General features: G+C 48.4%; 2 protein-coding genes across 2 annotated transcripts in view; one reads left to right on the top strand and one right to left on the bottom strand.

Annotated features, from left to right (window-relative positions):
• The window catches only part of NOL6 (nucleolar protein 6), a 455500-nt gene extending 453426 nt beyond the window's left edge, over nucleotides 1–2074 (bottom strand). The window contains exon 1 of the mRNA XM_069217421.1: nucleotides 1928–2074. Within this exon, the coding sequence (XP_069073522.1) occupies nucleotides 1928–1966 (39 nt within the window). The 5' untranslated portion in view covers nucleotides 1967–2074. The remainder of the gene's footprint in view (nucleotides 1–1927) is intronic.
• Nucleotides 1561–22739, top strand: part of LOC138268110 (putative nuclease HARBI1) — a 28786-nt gene continuing 7607 nt past the window's right edge. Inside the window, exons 1-3 of the mRNA XM_069217534.1 lie at nucleotides 1561–1668; nucleotides 13235–13388; nucleotides 20505–21547. Of these exons, the coding sequence (XP_069073635.1) occupies nucleotides 13306–13388; nucleotides 20505–21540 (1119 nt within the window). The 5' untranslated portion in view covers nucleotides 1561–1668; nucleotides 13235–13305 and the 3' untranslated portion in view covers nucleotides 21541–21547. The remainder of the gene's footprint in view (nucleotides 1669–13234; nucleotides 13389–20504; nucleotides 21548–22739) is intronic.

The following is a 22739-nucleotide window of genomic DNA, read 5'->3' as shown; positions in this document are numbered from 1 at the left end:
GATGTAAAGGGCTCTGAAACTATACAATGGTATGAGTAGCTCTATGAAGCACAAGAAATGCATGTGAGAAAGAGGGGCTATGGAGAGATGAGGATCATTGTTGGAGGGTGGTAGTGAGGGAATCTGTGGAGGAGATGGTCATTGGGGGCACCAACCAACATTGTCACTCCAGAGCTAAAGCCAGCGCTGTTGAGGCAACTGCTAGAAAGGCCACCACCAGGCAGTCAGCATCAGATTTGCAGCAGAACCCTCCTTCCATTGAACGCCAGACAGGACCGAGACACAAATACTGGACATTTGTTAATATTTTAAGACTCTGCAAAAACCTGCATATGATGCTTTAAAATATAACTATATAAACTTGCCAGTATTCATTTTTAAAATGGCTTTTCTGTATTTTTTTCCTTATCAGTGAAGGATAGTCATTACAGTTTGAGCACAAGTTTTAAAGTGGTTTCTTTATTTGCTGTTGTAAGTACGTAATGGTAAGGGGGGAAATTACTAACTTCAAGTGATTGTCATACTTTTTGAACTGGCTAGGCACTGGCCATGCCAGTGAAAAACCAACCAAATGCCAACCCTAATTTATGCAGCCTTGGGCCTTCCAGTGTACACAACGATTCCTTCAAATCTGGTATAGCGAGTGGCTTGAAATAGATGCAATAGGGGGCCCTATACTCATGTCCACTGGAGGTGACTGCCACTCAATAGGATGTCCTGCCTTTGCTCAAATTGGAGGTGAGGAGTGAGGGATTGAGGGATAAAAGGAAAAAAAGGGTAAAATAAGGAACTTAAGGAAGAGAACAAAAAGACTTATAAAAGGATCAGAAGATAATAGGCAGAGTAGCGAAATGAGAAAATGGCACACATCCTCCTGGTGTGATGAGATGAGGCTGTTTTGGACTTGACAAAGGATGTGTATGATTCTAATTGGGCCTGCCAATGGGTCACAAAGGTGTTCAGACAACATGCACATCCAATCCTTGTTTTAATGATGATGGTGTAGGAAAGTCAGTGAAGGAGGTATGCAGCAGATGAAATATTGACAACAGGAAAAGAAAATGTGTTTACACTGAGGAGAGTGAATGTGTACCTGTTTATGCTTATAAGAAGGCAGGGTGAAGATCAGAAGCACGGATGTCATAAAGATGGAGATAACGTGAAAGTTAAAAGACTGCCACTAATGTGGAGATAATGTGTAAGATGAAGGATCTCAGAGAGGAGAAAAAATATGCATATGTCTCACAGTAAAATGGTGTATAGCGAAGAAACGTATTAATTGTCAAACTCCAAAAGTCACAACTCCGTCCATATCTTACAATGCCCAATTCACAAATTCATATTTTCAGAATTGAAACATTTCCGATTCACCTGGATCTCATAAAATGTTCGTCCCCTGCCCCGCCTCCTGGCCACGCCCACTGAACCCGCCCCCACATCAGCAGCCTAATTTGTTGGGTGCTTGCACTTTTTTCTCCCATTTAAAGCACTGGCTACAGGTAAAGGTTCTCACTTTGTGCTCAGAGCTCTAGTACTAGTTCTGTGCCTCCCTGGTACCCGGCTCTCTACCTCCTCGGAACCCTGCTACTGTACATCCTCAGCAATCGGGCTCTGTACCTCTCCAAAGGCCCCCGACAGTACCTGTTCAGCACTTTGGCTCTGTAGACGGTGAGTGCTTAGCATCTACCGCCTCAACACTCGACTTCTGCGACACTACTTCACGTTCAGCCACGTAGCTTTGCTGTTTTCGTAATGTCATCTACACAGATGGCCGGTATCTATTTCACAGTCACACAGTACCCGGCGTGCTCCACAAACATCCATTCTAAACCAAAACTATAGACTTATTCTGCTTTCTGAATATCTTATGTACAGCTGTGCCACCTCAGCACTCAAGGTCTACGTCTTCTCAGCACTCAGACAGTACCTTCTCGGCACCGAGTGGCTGCTCGGCTTTCCTCTTCATTGTGGTGGTAAATAGTTTCCCTGTTGCTCCTCCGTGCACCGTCCCTGCCAGCACCGCACACTTACACACGTGAGAGTCACACTACCATGCTGCTGGTATAACCCCGCCTCCCCATCCAGGATTCCTACACTTCGCAGGGTCAGGGACACTATACTGTAGATTCATTGGTTAATACATGTGGAAACTTGGTTCTCCATTGGTCCAATGGTCCTTCAGTGGGCGAGCAAACTAGTGTGTTTGCCCCGTAGTAGTTTTTCACTTCAGTCGAATACTCCCTCGTTCTCTTTATAACAAGCCAGAGAGATAGAAAACGGCCTTTACTAACAACATGTTGCATGTACAAGAAGATGGTTAAGAAAGCAGCCATCTTGTAAGGGTAAATTTACCTCTAACTTCAATATGCCGCTCCTACTCCCCGGTCTCGTATCGGTCACTGGCGATATATCAACCATACATTCTGAACATGTAGAGTATAGATTGTATTAAAACACAATTTAAGGCTTTTTTTTAACTTAAACTATCACAATAAGGTTAATGAACGGTAAAAAGGTTATGATAATTCTTAAAATGTTAGGCAGAATAGCACTGGTTAATTTTTGAACAATTTACTTTTGGAATATAGTTATTGGATTTGATATACTCTATCGTTGTGCATCCAGCAAGATGCTAATCATTCTATTGGCATTATTTATTTTATTTTGTATTAGCTGTTGTTCAATAGGCATCTGGTGATGGGAAAGGCAGTTGGGGGGTGAGTTGGAGCGAGGGTATTTAGAGGTAATACCTCACATTTTTAAAGGTGACATTTTTAATTTAAGTGTTACAAGGTTGCAAGAAATATTTTCCAGTTTTACTTATTATTGCAACTGGAATGCTTATAGGGTTGCCACCTGGCCGATTTTCAACGTATTTTAATGTCCTGGCTCATACAAAAAATAAGCAAAATCACGTAAAGCCCTTATCTGTACATACTTCAAACAGCACATATAAACAGCAGACACTTGTAAATGTGTTCTAAAGCTGTGTTAATCATCCCTGACTAATACATAAAGTAACTACAGAGAGCACAGTCATGATACAAATGAATGAATTCGATTTTATTTATAGTCCTATTTAGTATCATGTCCAGACCTTTGCACACTATTAAAACTACAACAAATATCCAGTATTTTTCTTCTGAAAGGTGGCAATCCTATCCCTGGATAGTATACAAGTATGTTCCCCTGTCTTGAGTGCCCATGTCCATGTGTATCTGGTATCCTAACTTTTATAGTGGCTCTAATATACATGCCAATAGACCAATTCAAATGGGAGACTACCAATTTTTTGAAGTCAAAAATCATAGCTGCCAAGTTGCCCAGGTCCATGTGTGATGTATGCTCCATTCCAAGTTTTTTCTTTGAATTCTGTGATTTATAGATCTTTTTATAATGTAATAAACAAGACTACAAGTCCCAGAATTCAAACTAAAACCATAGACTGGAGTAATACATCACACCTGGACCGGGAATCATTGGCAGAGCTTAAAAACGGGCTCTATTTTAGGTGTCTCCAGCTTACTATGAGTTAATGGGGAAATACATTCTCCTGATTTTTTTATTTAATCTCCCCAATTCCAGTTTGGAAACCTTGGCCTGCAAGCCCTAGCATTATACTAATATAGTGTAGGCACAGAGGCCTAGGCTTGTCCCTGACCGTGTGCGTTTCTAAACCTGTCTTGCGACAGGATGAGTGTACAAAGTGTGCCCTAATGCTGGTTGGAGGACTACTGTCCTTGCCTTGGGTATTGCGTTTTAAGCAGTAGTAGCAGCATACCATAATTTTGTGAGTGATAGTGACCATAACCTTTTTATCTGTCTTAGAGACAGTGTGGCCTACAGTTCCCCTTGTTTAAAGTTCCACTGTTATGGGTACACCGAGAACTTTGCACTGGCATCCTGAGGGTATGTGAAGTGTATATGTAGTAAGTGTGCTGTAGTAAGGCTCTGTATGTGAGCGAGCCCAAGTACTAACACCAGTGGGATCCATTTTAGATGGCCATGGTTTGGCACAGCATAAGATGAAGGAGGGGGACATATTCCTCAGACAGTGACCGTGTATTTCTGTGTCTGGAGGATGATGATCCAAACACTGAAACAAGGAAGATGGAGACAGTAAATTCCATGAGGATCTTTGTTGGCAAGGGATTGCTGATTAGTTATTCTTGAAGAGTGGGAGTGCTGTTTCTGTTGTGTTAGGGTAGGAAGTTTGTAGATCGGTCCTCACCTTTTGTCCCTGATCACTATTCAGAGAGGCTGATGACCGCCAGATGCAAAAACCTTGTACTTTGTTGTGCTTGTGTTGTGGGTGCTGCAGTCTAGAGACAGTCCCAGTGCTCTCTGCTGTGAGAAGCATCATTGCACACAAAGGCTGTGTCTGGGAAGCAGCCTGAGAAGGACACATGAAAGGCACTAGATCTGCTTTCCCTTTCTAGAAATGGTGTCTAAAAATGGGACCCAACCACTCAATTTTTTCCAGTTCCAATCTTTCAAGGCCTAGACAGATAGAACTCTGCAGGGTCCTCAAAGGATTGCTGTGTTACCAGGACTGTTGTCAGTCTGACAACCTTCCTTTTAGAGGTGAGGGGACATCACCTGAAGTCTGCACTTTCTAATGGAGGAGCCAAGGGCCCGTCTGCCTGTCGGCTGGGATAGGAAAAGAGTCTGCCTGCCCCTACTGGAGTATAGACTGCCAAAGAGTAGAATCTCGGGGGATCCTGCAGGCTGTGGGGTAACCAAATGAAGCAGACTGCTGAAAGTGTGCTGAGAGCAACCTGTTTGGCTCGATCAGGGTTGCATCTGCAATTCAACATTCTCCCATTCATGTCTGCATTTTCGAAGTGATAGATTCGTCCCTGTTGTGGCTAGATCTGATGTGCTACGACAGTGGCCCCCCCTTCGAGCTGCATCTGCTGTGGGATAACGTCAGCCCGCCCAGGGCTACCTCTGCTGAAGTGATTGGTTGGCCTAAGCTGGACCACATCAATGCTCCACACGTTTGAGCCGCTGTACCACTAAGAGAAAGCTGGGCTGCTGAGAAACATGAACAGACCTGGCCTGTGCGGCAGCCCCGGAGACTGTCTTTACTGACCATGGGTCCCCCACTGGAAGAGCTGTGAGCCTGCCAGATGGACCCCAGCATAAGCATTATGAACTGCTGCATAACCAATAGCTTGGAAATAATACATGTCGAACTGTTTACATATCTTGAAATCCAAGGATAATCGTAATCTTATGTAACAGTATGACACACTGAAAGTCAGTATTATTGTATTTTATTCTTGTGTACGTGTGTCTTATGATTTCTCCCACAAATTTGTAGTGAAAAACAGCCAACACGTTTCGCCCCCTACTGGCGTGCAAGCCTGGGGATTTCTCAAGACTGAAAGTACAAGTACACTGTAATAATAACAATGTGGATCAGTTACCTAGGTGGATGTCGAACAAAATATAAGCAAAATTAATAATAGCAGTGCCCAATACAAAAATATATGTTCTCCTTTAAGCAGATCCAAGTAAATGAGAGAAAGTTGGGAAAGTTGGGAAGAAAAGAAAGGAGATGAAAGAAGAGAAAGGAAGAAGGCCCCCATAAGGTTGGAGTAAATCATTTGTAGATTGATAAGAGCATGTTTAATAACATCACATCTGATTCATCAGATTAGGTAAGTACAATTCAATGGGATTCAACCGGCTGGAATATCAATTAGAAAATTGGCAAAGGAGAGGAGGGAAATTTAACTTGTCAGTCAGGTAGTACGGCTCCAAATATAATCATGCAGTAAATAGTGCGAAGAAAGAAAGTGAAAAGCAACTAATTGGGGATTTAAATAAAAGGGAAACCGAAGTATGAGGGAGAATCGCACCATGAGAAAAGGCAAAGAGGCATAGTACCAAGCCTCATATACCCTAGTGTCTGTATAACGGTTCTGGAAAAAAAAGTGATCAAGTGCACTTGGTCCAAAAACAACTGGCCCAATCATATAGTGAAAGGAATGAGTTATGAAAGGAACTCTCAGGTAAGAGAATCCTACATGGCCCTTATGCCCAGAAAATCACCAGAAGTGTGCTCATAAGTTCCTTCCTGCCCTTACCATCCGGGTCGCTATATGTACTTAAATAATACTGTGGTGGGGGGGGGGGGGCACATCTAAGGCCCTAGAAAAGAAAGGGGGAAAAAAGAGCGTCAACAGCATAAGGTCAGATGTATCATATATCAGTGGACGTCCATAATGCGGGACGGGGAGGGTCATACCTGTAGTAGTATTAATGTCAATGTGATCTGTAGTGTAATGGGAGAAATGATACAGTTCCCCAATCCAGGGTCGGTCCATTAGTGTCTCCGAGGTCCAGAATAAGAAGTCCAGGGTCGATGTCAAGTATTTTTAAAAGGGGAAAATCACGCCAACGTGGGGTGAGACCTGCTAAGAGGAGCTCCATCAATTGGCTGTGACTGTGCTGCTCGTATCCTAATCATGGAAACAGAAGGAGGGCAGAGTTTGCACCAGTGCTAAATAGCGTGGTTCCATAGAAATGAGGGTATTGATCTAAAGTATGGTAAGCACTTATCTCACACTTAAGGATCAACCGGAGATAAAGGAAAATATCCAAACTATTAATGGTTAGGCATGAACGGCGGTGGTCAGTAGGAAAAGATGCTCAGATTAGGCTGTTATTAAACACTATGGCCCTCATTACAACCTTGGCCGGCTGCCAAGGTTGAACCGCCAAGCGGCCGCCTATGCAGCCGCAAACCCGCTGGCTGCATTTCAACATCCCTGCTGGGCCGGCGGGCGGGGATGTCGGCCGTAACATTGCAGCCGGCCCCTAATGGAGCCGGCGGTGATGCGGCTGTGTGACGGGTGCAGCTGCACCCATCGCGCTTTTCACTGCCTGCTGTGCAGACAGTGAAAAGCGGGGTGGGGCTGTGCCTGTGGGCCCCTGCACTGCCCATGCCAAGTGCAGAGGCCCCAAGGGCCCCGCGACTCCCCTTCCCGGCAGCCTTTCCATGGTGGTCTCTACCGCAATGGACAGGCTGGCGGGAAGGGGAGTCATAATCCACAGGGCCGCGCTGCAAGCAGCGCTGCCCTGGCGGATTATAACCGCCGGGACAGCGATGGTGGAAAACCGCCGGTCCCGGCAGTGTGACCGCGGAAATTGTACTGCCAGCCTGTTGGCAGTACGATCGCCAATTCAACCCTGTAATGAGGGCCCAAATCTCTATGGCTACCTTCAATAATGTATATGCGCCACATTTAATTCTATGTCAGGACCGTGCGCTGATTATACTTCTCTTTCTATGCTTTATTTCTTCAGTAACCAATTAGAAAGAACTTATTTAAAAAAACTACACATCCCATGTATAACCCATGATCAACCATAGAGACAAACCCTATAAAACCTAGAGAACAACAACACACTTCCTCTTTCTGCTGCTCCCCAGCCAGTTAAGTCTCCTTATTTCTTAGAGTGATTGTTTTTATTCGTGTTATTTGATGTTCTGCTTTACAAGCGCGCTCATGCGCATCTAGGTGTTTTACGGCTATATACTGCAGTTGTTTTGATTTTCTATTGTGTATTACTCTGTTGCCGGAGCTGCTTGCCACCCCGTGTAGGTGAAGCAGGAGTTTGGGAGCGAGGACCACACAGCCAAATAGTCCTTTCTATTTTTAGCTTTTGGGAGACGCCTCAGCGCACAATCCGGCAAGCGTGACTTTTATCGCATGTGTGTATCTAATTGTGGCTCCAGAGGCCCTTCTGCTCCCGGTGAATGCCCTGACAGACTGAGGGGGTCATTCCAACCCTGGCGGTCGGTGTTAAAGCGGCAGCTAACCCGCCAACAGGCTGACGGTAAAAAAAATGGAATTCTGACCCTGGCGGAAACCGCCAACAGAGACCGCCACTTTAACACTCCGACCGCCACGGCGGGACAAACAAACAGCGCGGCGGTCACCGGCAACAGACAGGCGAGAGTCAATGTACCGTCTACCCTATCACAATCCACCAATCCGCCACCTTTTCCGGGGCGGTAGCCCCGCCGATAAAAACACGGCGGAAACAGACATTTCGAACGGAAAACGCTCACCTTTACACTAGGGTGACCACCCGTCCGTAAATTTCACGGACTGTCCGTAATTTCAGCCTGCTGTCCGTTGTCCGCGATGAAAGCTTTAACGGACGGCATTTGTGCGTAATTTTAGCCTTTCACCTAAAGGGCAACAGAGGCAGGGCGAAATTACGGGCAGAGGAGTTTCCCCAGCTGGGCTGGAAGGCAGGGGGCTCCTGTGCTCTGAGGGAGGGAGGGAGGGGCAGACAGATAAGAACAGGCCTTCTTGCCAGGGGTCTCCTTCTCTAAAGAAATGTAAATGTGGGCAACTGGTAAATCTGCAAATACAAAGGGGCTTGAAAACCTGCATTGACTTTACTAAAAGGAGTCACTTAAAGTTTTCTGGTGGCAAAGATATTTCTTTCAGAGAGGTATTGTAATGGTGTTCCAAGGTGAGCTGTGGAGTGTGTGGTTTTAATGTAGTGTTATAAATGTTTTTAGCACTAGGTATAAACTGTATATTATTTAAATCTGTATTTGGGAAGCACTTTTTTTTTTATTTAACCGAAATGTATTTGCGCATTTTGTAGCAGCCTTTATTATGATGTAATTGTATTTTTCACAGTTCTTTCAGGTACTTCGGTACCTCATAGTACTAACAATGATTGGCAAAGCAATAGGTCTCATCTACAAAAGAGTTATTGGCTTTGCTAATGTCTTTTAGCCATTAGCCATGTTATACATCAGAGTAGCTGCTGTTCAGCATGGCTTAAAGTTAGTGGCATAGTGGTGTGGAGTGGAGTAGAGTAGCGTAGGAGCAGTGGCGTAGAGCCCAGTGGTGCAAAGTACTGTACAGTGCAGTGGGGTACAGTGCAGTTGTTTGGAGTGCGTTAGCGTAGAGTGCAGTGGTTTAGAGTGCAGTGGCATGGGACAGAGTAGAGTGGCATAGAGTGCAGTGGAGTAGAGTGGCATACAATAGAGTGGCAGAGAGAGCAGTAGTGTAGAGTGGTGCAGTGGCATAGATTGCAGAGTAGACTCATGTTGCAGGGAGTGCAGTGGTGTAGTGTAGAGTAGGGCAAAGTGCTGTAGAGTGGAGTGATACAGAGTGCAGTGGCATAGAATGCAGTAGTACAGAGTAGAGGACAGTGGCGTACAGTGCAGTTGTTTAGAGTGCATTGGCGCAGAGTGCAGAGGCATAGAGTGGCATGGGGTAGAGTTACATAGAGTGCAGTGGCGTAGGGTGGCATACAATAGAGTAGCAGAGAGTGCAGTAATGCAGAGTGGTGCAGTGTCATAGAGTGCAGAGTAGACTCATGTGGCATAGAGTGTAGTGGTGTAGAGTGGTGCAGAGTGGAGTATTGTAGAGTGGTGTAGAGTAAAGTATAGTGCCTAGAGTGCAGTGGCATAGAGTAGAGTGGTGTAGAGTGTCAGTGCAGTGGTGTAGAGTGGTACAGAGAACAGTGGTGCACAGTAAAGGGCAGTGCAGTTGTTTAGAGTGCACTGGTGTAGAGTGCAGTTGCATAGAGTGGCATTGGGCAGGGTAGAGTGGCATAGAATGCAGTGGAATAGAGTATATTGGTGCAAAATGCAGTAGTACAGAGCAGATTGGTGTAGAGTATAGTGGCGGCCAGAGCAGTGTTGCAGAGTGTCAGCTTGCAGTGGTGTAGAGTGCATTGAACTAGAGTGCAGTGGTCAGAGTGGTATAGAGTACAGTGGCGTAGAATAGATTGTTTCAGAGTAGAGTGCAGTTGCATAGAGTGGAGAGGTGCAGGGTACAGTGCAGTTGCATAGAATGCAGTGGCACAGAGTGCCGTGGCATAAAGTAGATTATTTCACAGTAGAGTGAGGTGGCTTAGAGTGGAGAAGTGCAGGTTATAGTGGAGTTGCATAAAGTGGCATAGAGTGCGATGGCATAGAGTAAAGTAGTGTAGAGTGCCGTGGCATAGAGTGCAGAGGTGCAGAGTAGATTAGAATGATGTACAGTGTATTGATGTAGAGTGCAGGGGCATAGAGTTGAGTGTTACAGAGTAAAGTGCATTAGCATAGAGTGTATTAGCTTAGAGTGCAGTGGCGTATAGTGCAGCGTTGCAGAGTGGCAGAGAGTGGAGTTCTGCGGACTAGATTGGTGTTGCCTAGACTGGAGTGGTATGGCGTGCAGACGAGCAGAGCGCAGTGGTGTAGAGAGGCGTAAAGTACAGTGGCTTAGAGTAGTACAGAGTAGAGTAGAGAGGCATAATGTGAAGTAGCATAGAGAGCAGTGGCATAATGTGGAGTGGTTCCGAATGGAGAAGAGTGCAGTGGCATGGAGTGGCGTAAAGTGGAGTGACACAGAGTAGGGTGCAGTGGTGTGGAGTGGTGCAGAGCAGAGCAGAGTGGAGTGGAGCATGCATGGTGTGGTAACACACTGCCATTACAGACAACATATTTTTGATTGAAATGACCATTACATTTGCACAGATATACAGTTTTTCAAATCAAACTATATTGTGTACAGACGATGATGTGTGGAAATTGCATCACCTAATGCAATGATTTGTTTTAATAATGTAAAGGTATTTGTTTCCAGCACAGTTCAGAATTAACAAAAATGTGCTTGATTTGTACTTCTAATTCTGATATATTCTGAAGTCTATTTAAATGTTGTCATGTGATAGAAAAAACTCTTTCCTAACCCCAGTATCTAGCAAGATTGTCACATAAATCCTCTCACTCTGAAGTCAGAGAAAGGAAATTAAACACTAAGTTCCCACCGAAGACAGAGCCTGACATTTGACTTTGTTCTTTGAATGCACAGCAAATATGATAAGTAAAGAACAAGATTTACAGGCCTGTTTACAGAAAGGGAGCACTCGGCAGGATACTGTAAATAAGGTTTTGGCAAGGGAAGGGACGAATTCAAGCTGCATAGCCTAAAACAAATAAAGCCAGCAAATTGAAAGCAACAAATTGTAAGTTACAAACCACAAGGCCAATGGCAATCAATGGGCAGAATACATTCACAAGGAAGCACTATGAAATTACTTGAAGTGACAACTGTGGGATACTTTGTGGGGAAAGTCCAGTATCTTAGTCCATATCTTGCTGAGGTTTGGTACATGAATCACCCAGACAGTATGACAAGAAGACCTGGAGTGGTTTCCATGTTGCAGGATAGGTCTGTACATCCATTCTATCAGTTTGCCACCATTTCCTATGGTACAGAGCTTCTGGCACACCTCTTGTAGGGTTAGTGCTAGGTAGCAGACATGAAATAGGGCATTTAATGATTATTTAAGGTGGTTGTAAGTAAGGAGTTGACCAGGGTGAAGATGGTAGTCTGACACAAGGGTTTGGAAATTTAATAGCTCACTGTTCAAGAACAAAGTCCCCAATTTTAAGACACCTGCAACATGCCACTGATGGAGTTGCTATGAACACCGCCATCCTTTGCGAGTGGGAAGGCTTAGCATAGGTAGTGCAGGAGCATAGGGTTTCTTAGTGTCAGTGAGTTTACAGGTTCTGGCAAGGCAATAGAAAGCCATGCATGATAACCCCGGATGGTGATCCATAGAATGCTCAGTAGGAAACCATAAGCAGTGCATTAGGCCTTCCTTAAAAGTCCTTACTGGTAAACCCCATCTCATGCAGGGAGGTGGGCAGAAAGCCAGTGAGCCATCCATTGGACATCTGCAGCTGAATAAAAGCATCCAGAAGATCTAATCCATCCGCAGTCACAGTTAGCTTTAGAGTGGAAAGAGCTCCCGATGGCGCCGCAGCGACCAAATCAGATGTGTGGCCTGTCTGAAGAAGGAATGAAGGACGAGCAGGGGAAGGTTTGCAAAATAATACTATCATTGGGGTAGAACACCATCTTCGCTAGTGCCACATGGCCTCTACAGAAAGCAGAAGACCAAAAAGCAAACTGGGCTTGGAGGGACCGTTCGCTCTGCCGAGATTTTCATCCTGGAAATCAGTGTAAGAATGGTAGATATTAATCAGTAGGTATCAAAAGGTAACTGGTTCCCAGTGCAATCTGAGATCTAATTGTGTATGAAGGCGAAAACAGTGCCATATGTTAAAGAAACACTAATTACATTTTAAAATATGCAAATTTTGTTTGTGCAATTTACATCCCAAATATTTTGAAGATTCTATGTGTACTTGACACTTAGGGATAACCCAGATCTCTAGTTTGGCTTTTGCTCAATTTCAAAACCATATAAAGACATGGACTAAGCGGGAAATTGCCTTGCACAACCTTGCAAGGGGTCTGGCCCCTGTTCACCCTCCACAAGCATGAACAGCGGACCATTGCACCAGAAGAGTTTGCCAAGGTGGAGGGGTGTTGATTGTTCAACCACTTGACAGTGCCCCTTCTGTTTCGCTCCTGTGTGCAGAGACAACTCCCCAGGTACCCAATACCTTCAAATAGTCTTGGTGGACCCATCTTGTCTGATTTTAGGAATTGTCCCACCTTGTTCTTCTCTTCTTTATTTATCCAGTTGTTAACAACAACATTTTGAATTACTTGCAGTGGAACTCCCATTTGATCTCGATTTCATCCTATTCTTTTATTATCTTTGATTGGTAGTCCGGGCTCCCATTTCTGAGATAAATGTAGAGTCCCAAACATACACTCTAGTGCAGTGAGACTACAGACAAGTTATGGGTACATCACATCCTGTCATTAGGTGTGAGACTGTCACCCACACCATCTGCCCTGCCTCTTTAAAAACAATTAGGTTGAAAGTCCATGGGCGGTTGGGGTAAGCCAGATGTTTTTGTTCAATTTGTTTAAACTAGCATAAGGTTAATTACCTTAATTTTTCCCAAACTGTTTGCCAGGGGTTTTGAAATGTTCAGAAACATAATCAAAATGTTGCTGTTACTTTCTCTTCAGGAAAGATCGGGTAGATTTGGGTAGGGGTGATGGCCTTGCTGTGAAGAGCATTAATTTACTACTGAACAAGGACGTAATGTGACGCCTGAATGTAGCACACCAGGAGGCAATCACAAAAGGTCCACAGTGAATAAATAGTGCTATGTTAAAAAAGAGTAAATAAATGCACTGACAACATAGTGAGGCATGGCCTCTCTTGCGTGTGTCTGTAAAACTGATGTTTGTTCTTGAATTTCTGTCCTGAATTTTGACCCTTTGTCCTGAATTTTTGTCCTGAATTTTGACCCTTTGTCCTGAATTTTTTACAGTCCTGTCCAGAATTTGCCTCAGTGCCAGGTGGTCACCCTACTCTACACACCCCACGAGGAATCTGGACAGCATGGAACCCGAACTCCACATACTGCCAGCGATTGTATTCCTGCTCTTCTACCAGGAGCACGAACGCCGGCGCAGAAGACAACAGTGAGTACTGCACCTACAACACAGGGGAGGGGGGAGGAGAAAAGATTACGGGCACACACATACGCGATACACCCACCCCCACCCACTACAACACACACATCAATGCATAGCAACAACTCAGAGTGACTCCCCAAACCCCCGGAAGAATGCAAATACCAATATAATGATCAGGAAATTTGAAATATATTATACGGCTGAGTAAAAAAATATATCAAACATCTATAACTATATACATATATAAAATGTCCTGTTCGAATTGTGTATCAGCCATTGTTCGTAGGCCACTGGGCCAAAACACATGGGCAAAGCCCACACAGGATACCTGACTCCAACGGAGAGAACACTGCAGGGGCATCAGATATGAAAACTACAGGCACCTCAGGGGGAAGGGAAAGGGGGGGCACCTCAGCCACAGGAGTACACAACGCCAGATCCACGAGGGGCCTCCATGGCCACTGTTCAATCCTGGGGAGTGCAAAGCCACAGTCTCTCAAGTCTCTACAGTGGGTGGGTGCCCACTGTGCCATCCTGGGGAGTGCAAAGCCACAGTCTCTCAAGTCTCTACAGTGGGTGGGTGCCCACTGTGCCATCCTGGGGAGTGCTTCGTGCAGCCCTGCCCGACACAGATACGGGCCTGCCCCTTCTGCCAATGGGCCAGCGGTGCTTGAGACGGCGGTGCCCAGCGGAGCGGTGCTTGAGACGGCGGTGCCCAGCGGAGCGGTGCTTGAGACGGCGGTGCCCTGTTCAGCGGTTCTTGACTTGGAGGGCCCTGTTCAGCGGTTCTTGAGACGGCGGTGCCCTGTTCAGCGGTTCTTGAGACGGCGGTGCCCTGTTCAGCGGTGCTTGACTTGAAGGGCCCTGTTCAGCGGTGCTTGACTTGAAGGGCCCTGTTCAGCGGTGCTTGACTTGAAGGGCCCTGTTCAGCGGTGCTTGACTTGAAGGGCCCTGTTCAGCGGTGCTTGACTTGGAGGGCCCTGTTCAGCGGTTCTTGACTTGAAGGGCCCTGTTCAGCGGTTCTTGAAATGAGTGTCCAGGTCAGCAGATCCGGCCATGCCATGGATTTCACTCGCCACCTGACATGTGGCTGCCGGGCCCTTCCTGCTCATCTGTCTTGTCGCTTGTTGGGCCCTCCTGTGCTGCCGTACCAGGCCTGTGGGTGTCCTCCTGCACACCTGGAATGGGGTTGGTGGGGCCCTCCTGGGCAGCTGGCCTGCTGCCGGACTTGTCAGGCGTGCTGCCCTTCCCACCCTTCCCTGCTCGTCTGTGGCCCTTTCCTCCCTTTGGCGGTGTGCCAGGTGGCACCCCACTTCCTGACGGAGCCAGGGTAGGGATTTTGGAGCCTGCTGTCCTTGGCCTCTCACGCCGGGCACTGGCTTTCTTTGCTTTTTTTTCAGGGGGTGGGCTGGCCGTGTCTGTGCTTCTAGAGGAACTAGCTGGCCTTGAAGGTGGGGGACTCCAAATTCCTTGGACTACTGTCCTTGTAGGTCCTGTTTTAGTGGTGGCTGAGGTGCTGATTGCAGTCTTATGAGATGGACGGGGTGGGTGAGTTGTTGGAAAGAGGTCAAGTTTGGAAAGGAAAAGCAATTTAGAAAGAGAGGGACGGGTAGGTGTAGTGGGTACGGGAGTGGAGGAAGAGGATGTGGTTGTAGGAGTGTGAAGTCTGGTGTCTTTGGGTGCAGGTGCTGGAGGCTGTCGTGAGGTGGATGGCTGTTTGGTGGGTGGCTGCCTGCATTTGTGTGGTTTGGAAGAGGGGGTGACAGACACACTGGGAGAGGACACAGGGGACGTGTAAATGGTAGTGGGGGTGGTGACTGCACGTGTGCGGAGTGTTCTGGTGGGTGTGCTGGTGATGGACGTAGTGGCTGATGATGTTGTGCATGCAAGTGTGAGTGGAGACGTCACAGGGAGGGAGGAGGGAGACGAGGAGGAGGGGGACACCGAGGAGGCAGTGGCTGTTGGTATGTCTGCATGTGGATGTTGTTTGGGTGAATGCTTGTGTGATGTGTGGTGCTTATATCTGGATGAGCTTCCCTTGGGTGTTGAGGTGTGTGCAGGCTGGTCTGATGGTGTGTGTGGGATAGACAGAGGAACAGGGGTCTGGGTCTGGGTGGAGGAAGTTGGAGGGGGGAGGTTACAGACCGGGGACAATGGCTGCCGTCAGTGCTGAGGCAAGAGCGTTGAACGATCGCTGATGGGCAGCCTGACCGAATGAATGCCCTCCAGGTATGCATTACTCCGGTGCACCTCCCTTTCTACACCCTGGATGGCATTCAAAAGGGTAGACTGCCCAACAATGAGCGTCCTGAGGAGGTCAATGACCTCCTCACTGAGGGCAGCAGGGGTGACTGGGGCAGGGCCTGAGGTGCCTGGGGCGAAGGAGATGCCCACCTTCCTGGGTGAGCGGGCACGGGGCGAACGCTGAGGTGCTGCTGGGAGGGCGGTGCTGGTGCGTTGGGTGGCGGCTGTACCTGTTGTAGCGGTGGGCACGGATGTTGCCGCCACCACAAGGGAGCTCCCTTCCGAGGACGAGTGTGTCGCTGGTGTCACCACGTGTCCCCGCTGTGGAGCTCCCCTCGCCCTCCGTCCCACTGGTGTACTCTGAGTCCGTTGCATGGCCCTCCAGGGCCATGTGGGATGCAGCTCCCTCGTGCTCCGATGCCACTTCTACTCCGCCTGATGATGCTAATGCACAAATGAACAGGAAGACCACAAAAAAGGGGGGGGGAGAAATAAAGACATGTTGAGTGCATGCATTGGCGACACCGTTGGCGGAGAGGACAGACACAGAAGCCCCCTGCACTACGCCGCGCACTTCGGCTATACTACTCAATCAGTGGGACATGGCCTACAAGCCTATGGACGACAACTCCACACATAGGTGACATAGGGCCATGATTAGCTGTACTAGGCAACCTACAGAGGTGGGGGGTGGTGTGAGAAAGTAGCCTCTTTCTAGCCTTGTTACCCCCACTTTTGGCCTGTTTGTGAGTGTATGTCAGGGTGTTTTCACTGTCTCACTGGGATCCTGCTAGCCAGGGCCCAGTGCTCATAGTGAAAACCCTATGTTTTCAGTATGTATGTTATGTGTCACTGGGACCCTGCTAGTCAGGACCCCAGTGCTCATAAGTTTGTGGCCTATATGTATGTGTTCCCTGTGTGGTGCCTAACTGTCTCACTGAGGCTCTGCTAACCAGAACCTCAGTGGTTATGCTCTCTCATTTCTTTCAAATTGTCACTAACAGGCTAGTGACCAATTTTACCAATTTACATTGGCTTACTGGAACACCCTTATAATTCCCTAGTATATGGTACTGAGGTACCCAGGGTATTGGGGTTCCAGGAGATCCCTATGGGCTGCAGCATTTCTTTTGCCACCCATAGGGAGCTCTGACAATTCTTACACAGGCCTGCCACTGCAGCCTGAGTGAAATAACGTCCACGTTATTTCACAGCCATTTTACACTGCACTTAAGTAACTTATAAGTCACCTATATGTCTAACCTTTACCTGGTAAAGGTTAGGTGCAAAGTTACTTAGTGTGAGGGCACCCTGGCACTAGCCAAGGTGCCCCCACATTGTTCAGGGCCAATCCCCGGACTTTGTGAGTGCGGGGACACCATTACACGCGTGCACTACATATAGGTCACTACCTATATGTAACTTCACAATGGTAACTCCGAATATGGCCATTTAACATGTCTATGATCATGGAATTGCCCCCTCTATGCCACCCTGGCATAGTTGGCACAATCCCATTATCCCAGTGGTCTGTAGCACAGACCCTGGTACTGCCAAACTGCCTTTCCTGGGGTTCACTGCAGCTGATGCTGCTGCCAACCCCTCAGACAGGTTTCTGCCCTCCTGGGGTCAAGCCAGGCTTGTCCCAGGATGGCAGAACAAAGGACTTCCTCTGAGAGAGGGTGTTACACCCTCTCCCTTTGGAAAATGGTGTGAAGGCAGGGGAGGAGTAGCCTCCCCCAGCCTCTGGAAATGCTTTCTTGGGCACAGATGTGCCCAATTCTGCATAAGCCAGTCTACACCGGTTCAGGGACCCCTTAGCCCCGCTCTGACGCGAAACTGGACAAAGGAAAGGGGAGTGACCACTCCCCTGACCTGCACCTCCCCTGGGAGGTGTCCAGAGCTCCTCCAGTGTGCTCCAGACCTCTGCCATCTTGGAAACAGAGGTGCTGCTGGCACACTGGACTGCTCTGAGTGGCCAGTGCCACCAGGTGACGTCAGACACTCCTTCTGATAGGCTCCTTCAGGTGTTAGTAGCCTATCCTCTCTCCTAGGTAGCCAAACCCTCTTTTCTGGCTATTTAGGGTCTCTGTCTCTGGGGAAACTTTAGATAACGAATGCAAGAGCTCATCAGAGTTCCTCTGCATCTCTCTCTTCACCTTCTGCCAAGGAATCGACTGCTGACCGCGCTGGAAGCCTGCAAAACTGCAACATAGTAGCAAAGACGACTACTGCAACTCTGTAACGCTGATCCTGCCGCCTTCTCGACTGTTTTCCTGGTGGTGCATGCTGTGGGGGTAGTCTGCCTCCTCTCTGCACTAGAAGCTCCGAAGAAATCTCCCGTGGGTCGACGGAATCTTCCCCCTGCAACCGCAGGCACCAAAAAGCTGCATTACCGGTCCCTTGGGTCTCCTCTCAGCACGACGAGCGAGGTCCCTTGAATCCAGCAACTCTGTCCAAGTGACTCCCACAGTCCAGTGACTCTTCAGTCCAAGTTTGATGGAGGTAAGTCCTTGCCTCCCCACGCCAGACTGCATTGTTGGAAACCGCGTCTTTTGCAACTACTCCGGCTCCTGTGCACTTCCGGCGGAAATCCTTTGTGCACAGCCAAGCCTGGGTCCACGGCACTCTAACCTGCATTGCACGACTTTCTAAGTTTGTCTCCGGCGACGTGGGACTCCTTTGTGTAACTTCGGGTGAGCACCGTTTCACGCATCCTCGTAGTGCCTGTTTCTGGCACTTCTCCGGGTGCTACCTGCTGCTGAGAGGGCTCCTTGTCTTGCTCGACGTCCCCTCTCTCTCCTGACGCAATTTGCGACATGCTGGGCCATAGCAGCACCCAAAAACGCTAACCGCACGATATGCAGCTAGCAAGGCTTGTTAGCGTTTTTTCGGCGGGAAAACACTTCTGCACGACTCTCCAAGGCGAGAGGGATCCGTCCACCAAAGGGGAAGTCTCTAGCCCTTTTCGTTCCTGCAGAAACCTCCGACTTGCTTGTGACTTTTGGACTTGGTCCCCTTGTTCCACAGGTACCCTAGATTGGAAATCCACCGTTGTTGCATTGTTGGTTTGTGTCTTTCCTGAATTATTCCTCTATCACGACTTCTTTGTCTTTGGGGGAACTTTAGTGCACTTTGCACTCACTTTTCAGGGTCTTGGGGTGGGCTATTTTTCTAACCCTCACTATTTTCTAATAGTCCCAGCGACCCTCTACAAGGTCACATAGGTTTGGGGTCCATTCGTGGTTCGCATTCCACTTTTGGAGTATATGGTTTGTGTTGCCCCTATCCCTATGTGTCTCCATTGCATCCTATTGTAACTATACATTGTTTGCACTGTTTTCTAAGACTATACTGCATATTTTTAGTACTGTGTACATATAACTTGTGTATATTTGCTATCCTCACTCTGAGGGTACACTCTGAGATACTTTGGCATATTGTCATAAAAATAAAGTACCTTTATTTTTAGTATAACTGTGTATTGTGTTTTCTTATGATATTGTGCAAGTGACACTTGTGGTACTGTGGTAGCTTCACACGTCTCCTAGTTCAGCCTAAGCTGCTCTGCTAAGCTACCATTATCTATCAGCCTAAGCTGCTAGACACCCTATACACTAATAAGGGATACCTGGGCCTGGTGCAAGGTGTAAGTACCCCTTGGTACTCACTACAAGCCAGTCCAGCCTCCTACAGGTGGGGGCACAGGGCCATGCCTTACGGAGGGGCCTAGCCTACAGAAATCGCCCTGGCCTAGGGATACCCACAGCCCTCCTGCCCCACCCAGACACCTCCACTGCGCGCAAAGATAGCCGAATGTGCTTGTACTCACCCCCTTGTGTCTGCTGTGATGTCCTCACGCGCCCATCCAAATCTGGGTAGGCCACCGTCAGGATCCGGGACATTAGGGGGGTCAAAGTACGACTGGCACCCCTCCTACGTTGGGAGGCCATCCCCAACTGAGCCTCCGCCGTCTTCCTGCTCCAGCGTCGGATGTCCTCCCACCTCTTGCGGCAGTGGGTGCCCCGTCTGTTGTGGACCCCCAGGGTCCGGACCTCCTTGGCGATGGCACGCCAAATGTCGATTTTCTGATGGGCGCTGACCTATGTGACATGTACAAGGGGAGAAACAAATCATCAGCTTCTGCATGCTCGATGTGAGTGGCCCCCAATCCCCACCCTTGCCAAGTGGCACATGCTCTCATCTGTCGTTTGACGCATGCCTCAATCGCTCCCCTCCCCACCATCTTTCATCCACCACACTCCACACAGGCATTGGCCACAAAGCATGCTCCCAGTGTACTTACCTGTTGGTCTGGAGGACCGTAGAGTAGCGCATACTGGGGGAGGACCCCATCCACGAGTTTCTCCAGTTCTTCAGAAGTGAAGGCAGGGGCCCTTTCCCCAGTTGCAGCAGCCATTATCTCTTCCAGACCGAGGTCACAGCAGCACTTGCAGGTCCTCTCCTGTGGATGATCAGGTATCGAGTGATTAAGTAGATATAAAATGGCGGTTACGCCCGCGGCGGTGCGTACCGCGGCGGTGCGTACCTCGACCGCCGGCGCACATCGTCGTTGGCTCCTGAAACCCATAGGGTTCAATGTTAACCAATGCGGCTTTGCGCTGCGGTCTTCGACCGCCTACCGCCACGGTGTGCCACGCCAGCGCATTGACCTCACATCCCATTGTCGCACTTCACAGGTCAGGCAGCCGCCATTTCAAGGGCCCACATGGCTTAATTTCTACTGCATCACACATACCTAGGCCTTGCATCCACACTCATACAAGCCTTTCAATGCATTGAGTATCGTGTTCTGTGCAAGCTGTGGGAACGTACCTGTGGGTTGCTTGACTCTGTGCTCCATGTTGTCCTTCCTAGGCACCGTCCGCTGGGTCATGCGAGGAGATGGAGGAATCTTCCTGTGTACAGACCGCTGGTGGACCTGTCGACAATGGAGGAACGAAATGTCATACTGACTTACAGGCTTGACCGAGCCACTATACAGGAACTGTGTGCCCAGTTGGAGCCCGACCTGATGTCACCCATCCGCCAACCCACAGGGATCCCCCCTCTGGTGCAGGTGCTGTCAGTACTCCATTTCCTTGCAAGTGGGTCATTTCAAACAACAGTGGCCATAGCATCAGGGATGTCCCAGCCCATGTTTTCCAAGGTGTTGTCCAGAGTGTTGTCTGCCCTGCTGAAACACATGCGGAGCTACATTGTTTTCCCTGAGGTGGGGGATTTGCCTACCGTGAAGGGTGACTTCTATGCCCTTGGACATATCCCCAACATCATAGGTGCCATTGATGGGACACATGTTGCTTTGGTCCCCCCCAGCAGGAGTCAACAGGTGTACAGGAACAGGAAGAGTTATTATTCCATGAATATCCAGGTGGTCTGTTTGGCAGACCAGTACATCTCCCATGTGAATGCCAAGTTCCCTGGCTCTGTGCATGACGCCTACATCCTGCGGAATAGCAGCATCCCTTACGTGATGGGTCAACTCCAGAGGCACCGGGTGTGGCTATTAGGGGACTCTGGTTACCCCAACCTTTCCTGGCTATTGACCCCAGTGAGGAATCCCAGGACCAGGGCAGAGGAACGGTACAATGAGGCCCATGGGAGAACTAGGAGGGTGATCAAGCGAACCTTTGGCCTCCTGAAGGCCAGGTTCAGGTGCCTCCATATGACAGGTGGATCTCTAATGTACTCACCAAAGAAGGTGTGCCAGATCATCGTGGCCTGCTGTATGCTTCACAACCTGGCTTTGCGACGCCAGGTGCCTTTTCTGCAGGAGGATGGTCCAGATGGTGGTGTTGTAGCAGCTGTGGAGCCTGTGGAGAGTGAAGAGGAGGAAGGCGAAGAGGACGACGCAGAGAACAGGAACACCGTAATACAGCAGTATTTTCAGTGACCTACAGGTAAGAGTCCAACCCGTCATTTTACATATACTTCAACACTCCTACCTCTCTACTGTCTAACTTTTTCCCCCCAGTGTATGGTAACTGTGTTCTGACTTTCCCTTCCGTTTTCAGAGATGTGGGCCCCACTGCGTGACATCTGAATTGTTTCCCCATGGACTACAGCTGTGTGACAGCGGTTTGTTGGCATCACAATGCGAATGTACATTTTTGTTCGGTCATGTATATTACATTTGTTAAAATCACAGCCAGACTCCAGATTGTTTATGTGCAATAAGTGTGTATTCAAGTGCTCTAAATTGGATGGGTGGTTGCAAATCGGTGAGGGGTGATGGTGGAGGATTGTCCATGGCAGAGTCCAGACTATCAGTATCACAGGTGCATTGTCCAAATGCCTGTGGGAAGTGGAGCAGGGGCAGTTTAAGGTTGGACAGGGTGACAATGTGGGACAGTGGGATGACAATCAGGGCAGTATCCTTTTCTGGCGGGGGTCTTGACATCTTACTCTGTCTTCTTCCTGGATCTCAGGGCCCGCCTGCGGGGTGGTTCTCCTTCTGCAGGGGGTGGGGTTCTGGTGGCCTGTTGATCTTGTGTTGGGGCCTCCTGTCCACTAGCGCCGGTGGAGGTGGTAGGCATTTCTTGGTCCATGCTAGTGTCAGGGGCCCTTTGTGGTGCCACAGTGTCCCGCAATGTGGTGACTACCTGTAAGGAAATGCCTCCTTGGCATGGTTACCCCCTGACTTTTTGCCTTTGCTGATGCTATGTTTTGAATTGAAAGTGTGCTGAGGCCTGCTAACCAGGCCCCAGCACCAGTGTTCTTTCCCTAACCTGTACTTTTGTATCCACAATTGGCACACCCTGGCATCCAGATAAGTCCCTTGTAACTGGTACCTCTGGTACCAAGGGCCCTGATGCCAGGGAAGGTCTCTAAGGGCTGCAGCATGTCTTATGCCACCCTGGAGACCCCTCACTCAGCACATACACATTGCTTGCCAGCTTGTGTGTGCTGGTGAGAACAAAATGAGTAAGTCGACATGGCACCCCCCTCAGGGTGCCATGCCAGCCTCTCACTACCTATGCAAGTATAGATAAGTCACCCCTCTAGCAGGCCTTACAGCCCTAAGGCAGGGTGCACTATACCATAGGTGAGGGCACCAGTGCATGAGCACTGTGCCCCTACAGTGTCTAAGCC

Source organism: Pleurodeles waltl, chromosome 1_1 (assembly GCF_031143425.1).
Source record: "Pleurodeles waltl isolate 20211129_DDA chromosome 1_1, aPleWal1.hap1.20221129, whole genome shotgun sequence".
NCBI lineage: Eukaryota > Metazoa > Chordata > Amphibia > Caudata > Salamandridae > Pleurodeles > Pleurodeles waltl.
This window is presented reverse-complemented; position numbering and strand designations above follow the sequence as displayed.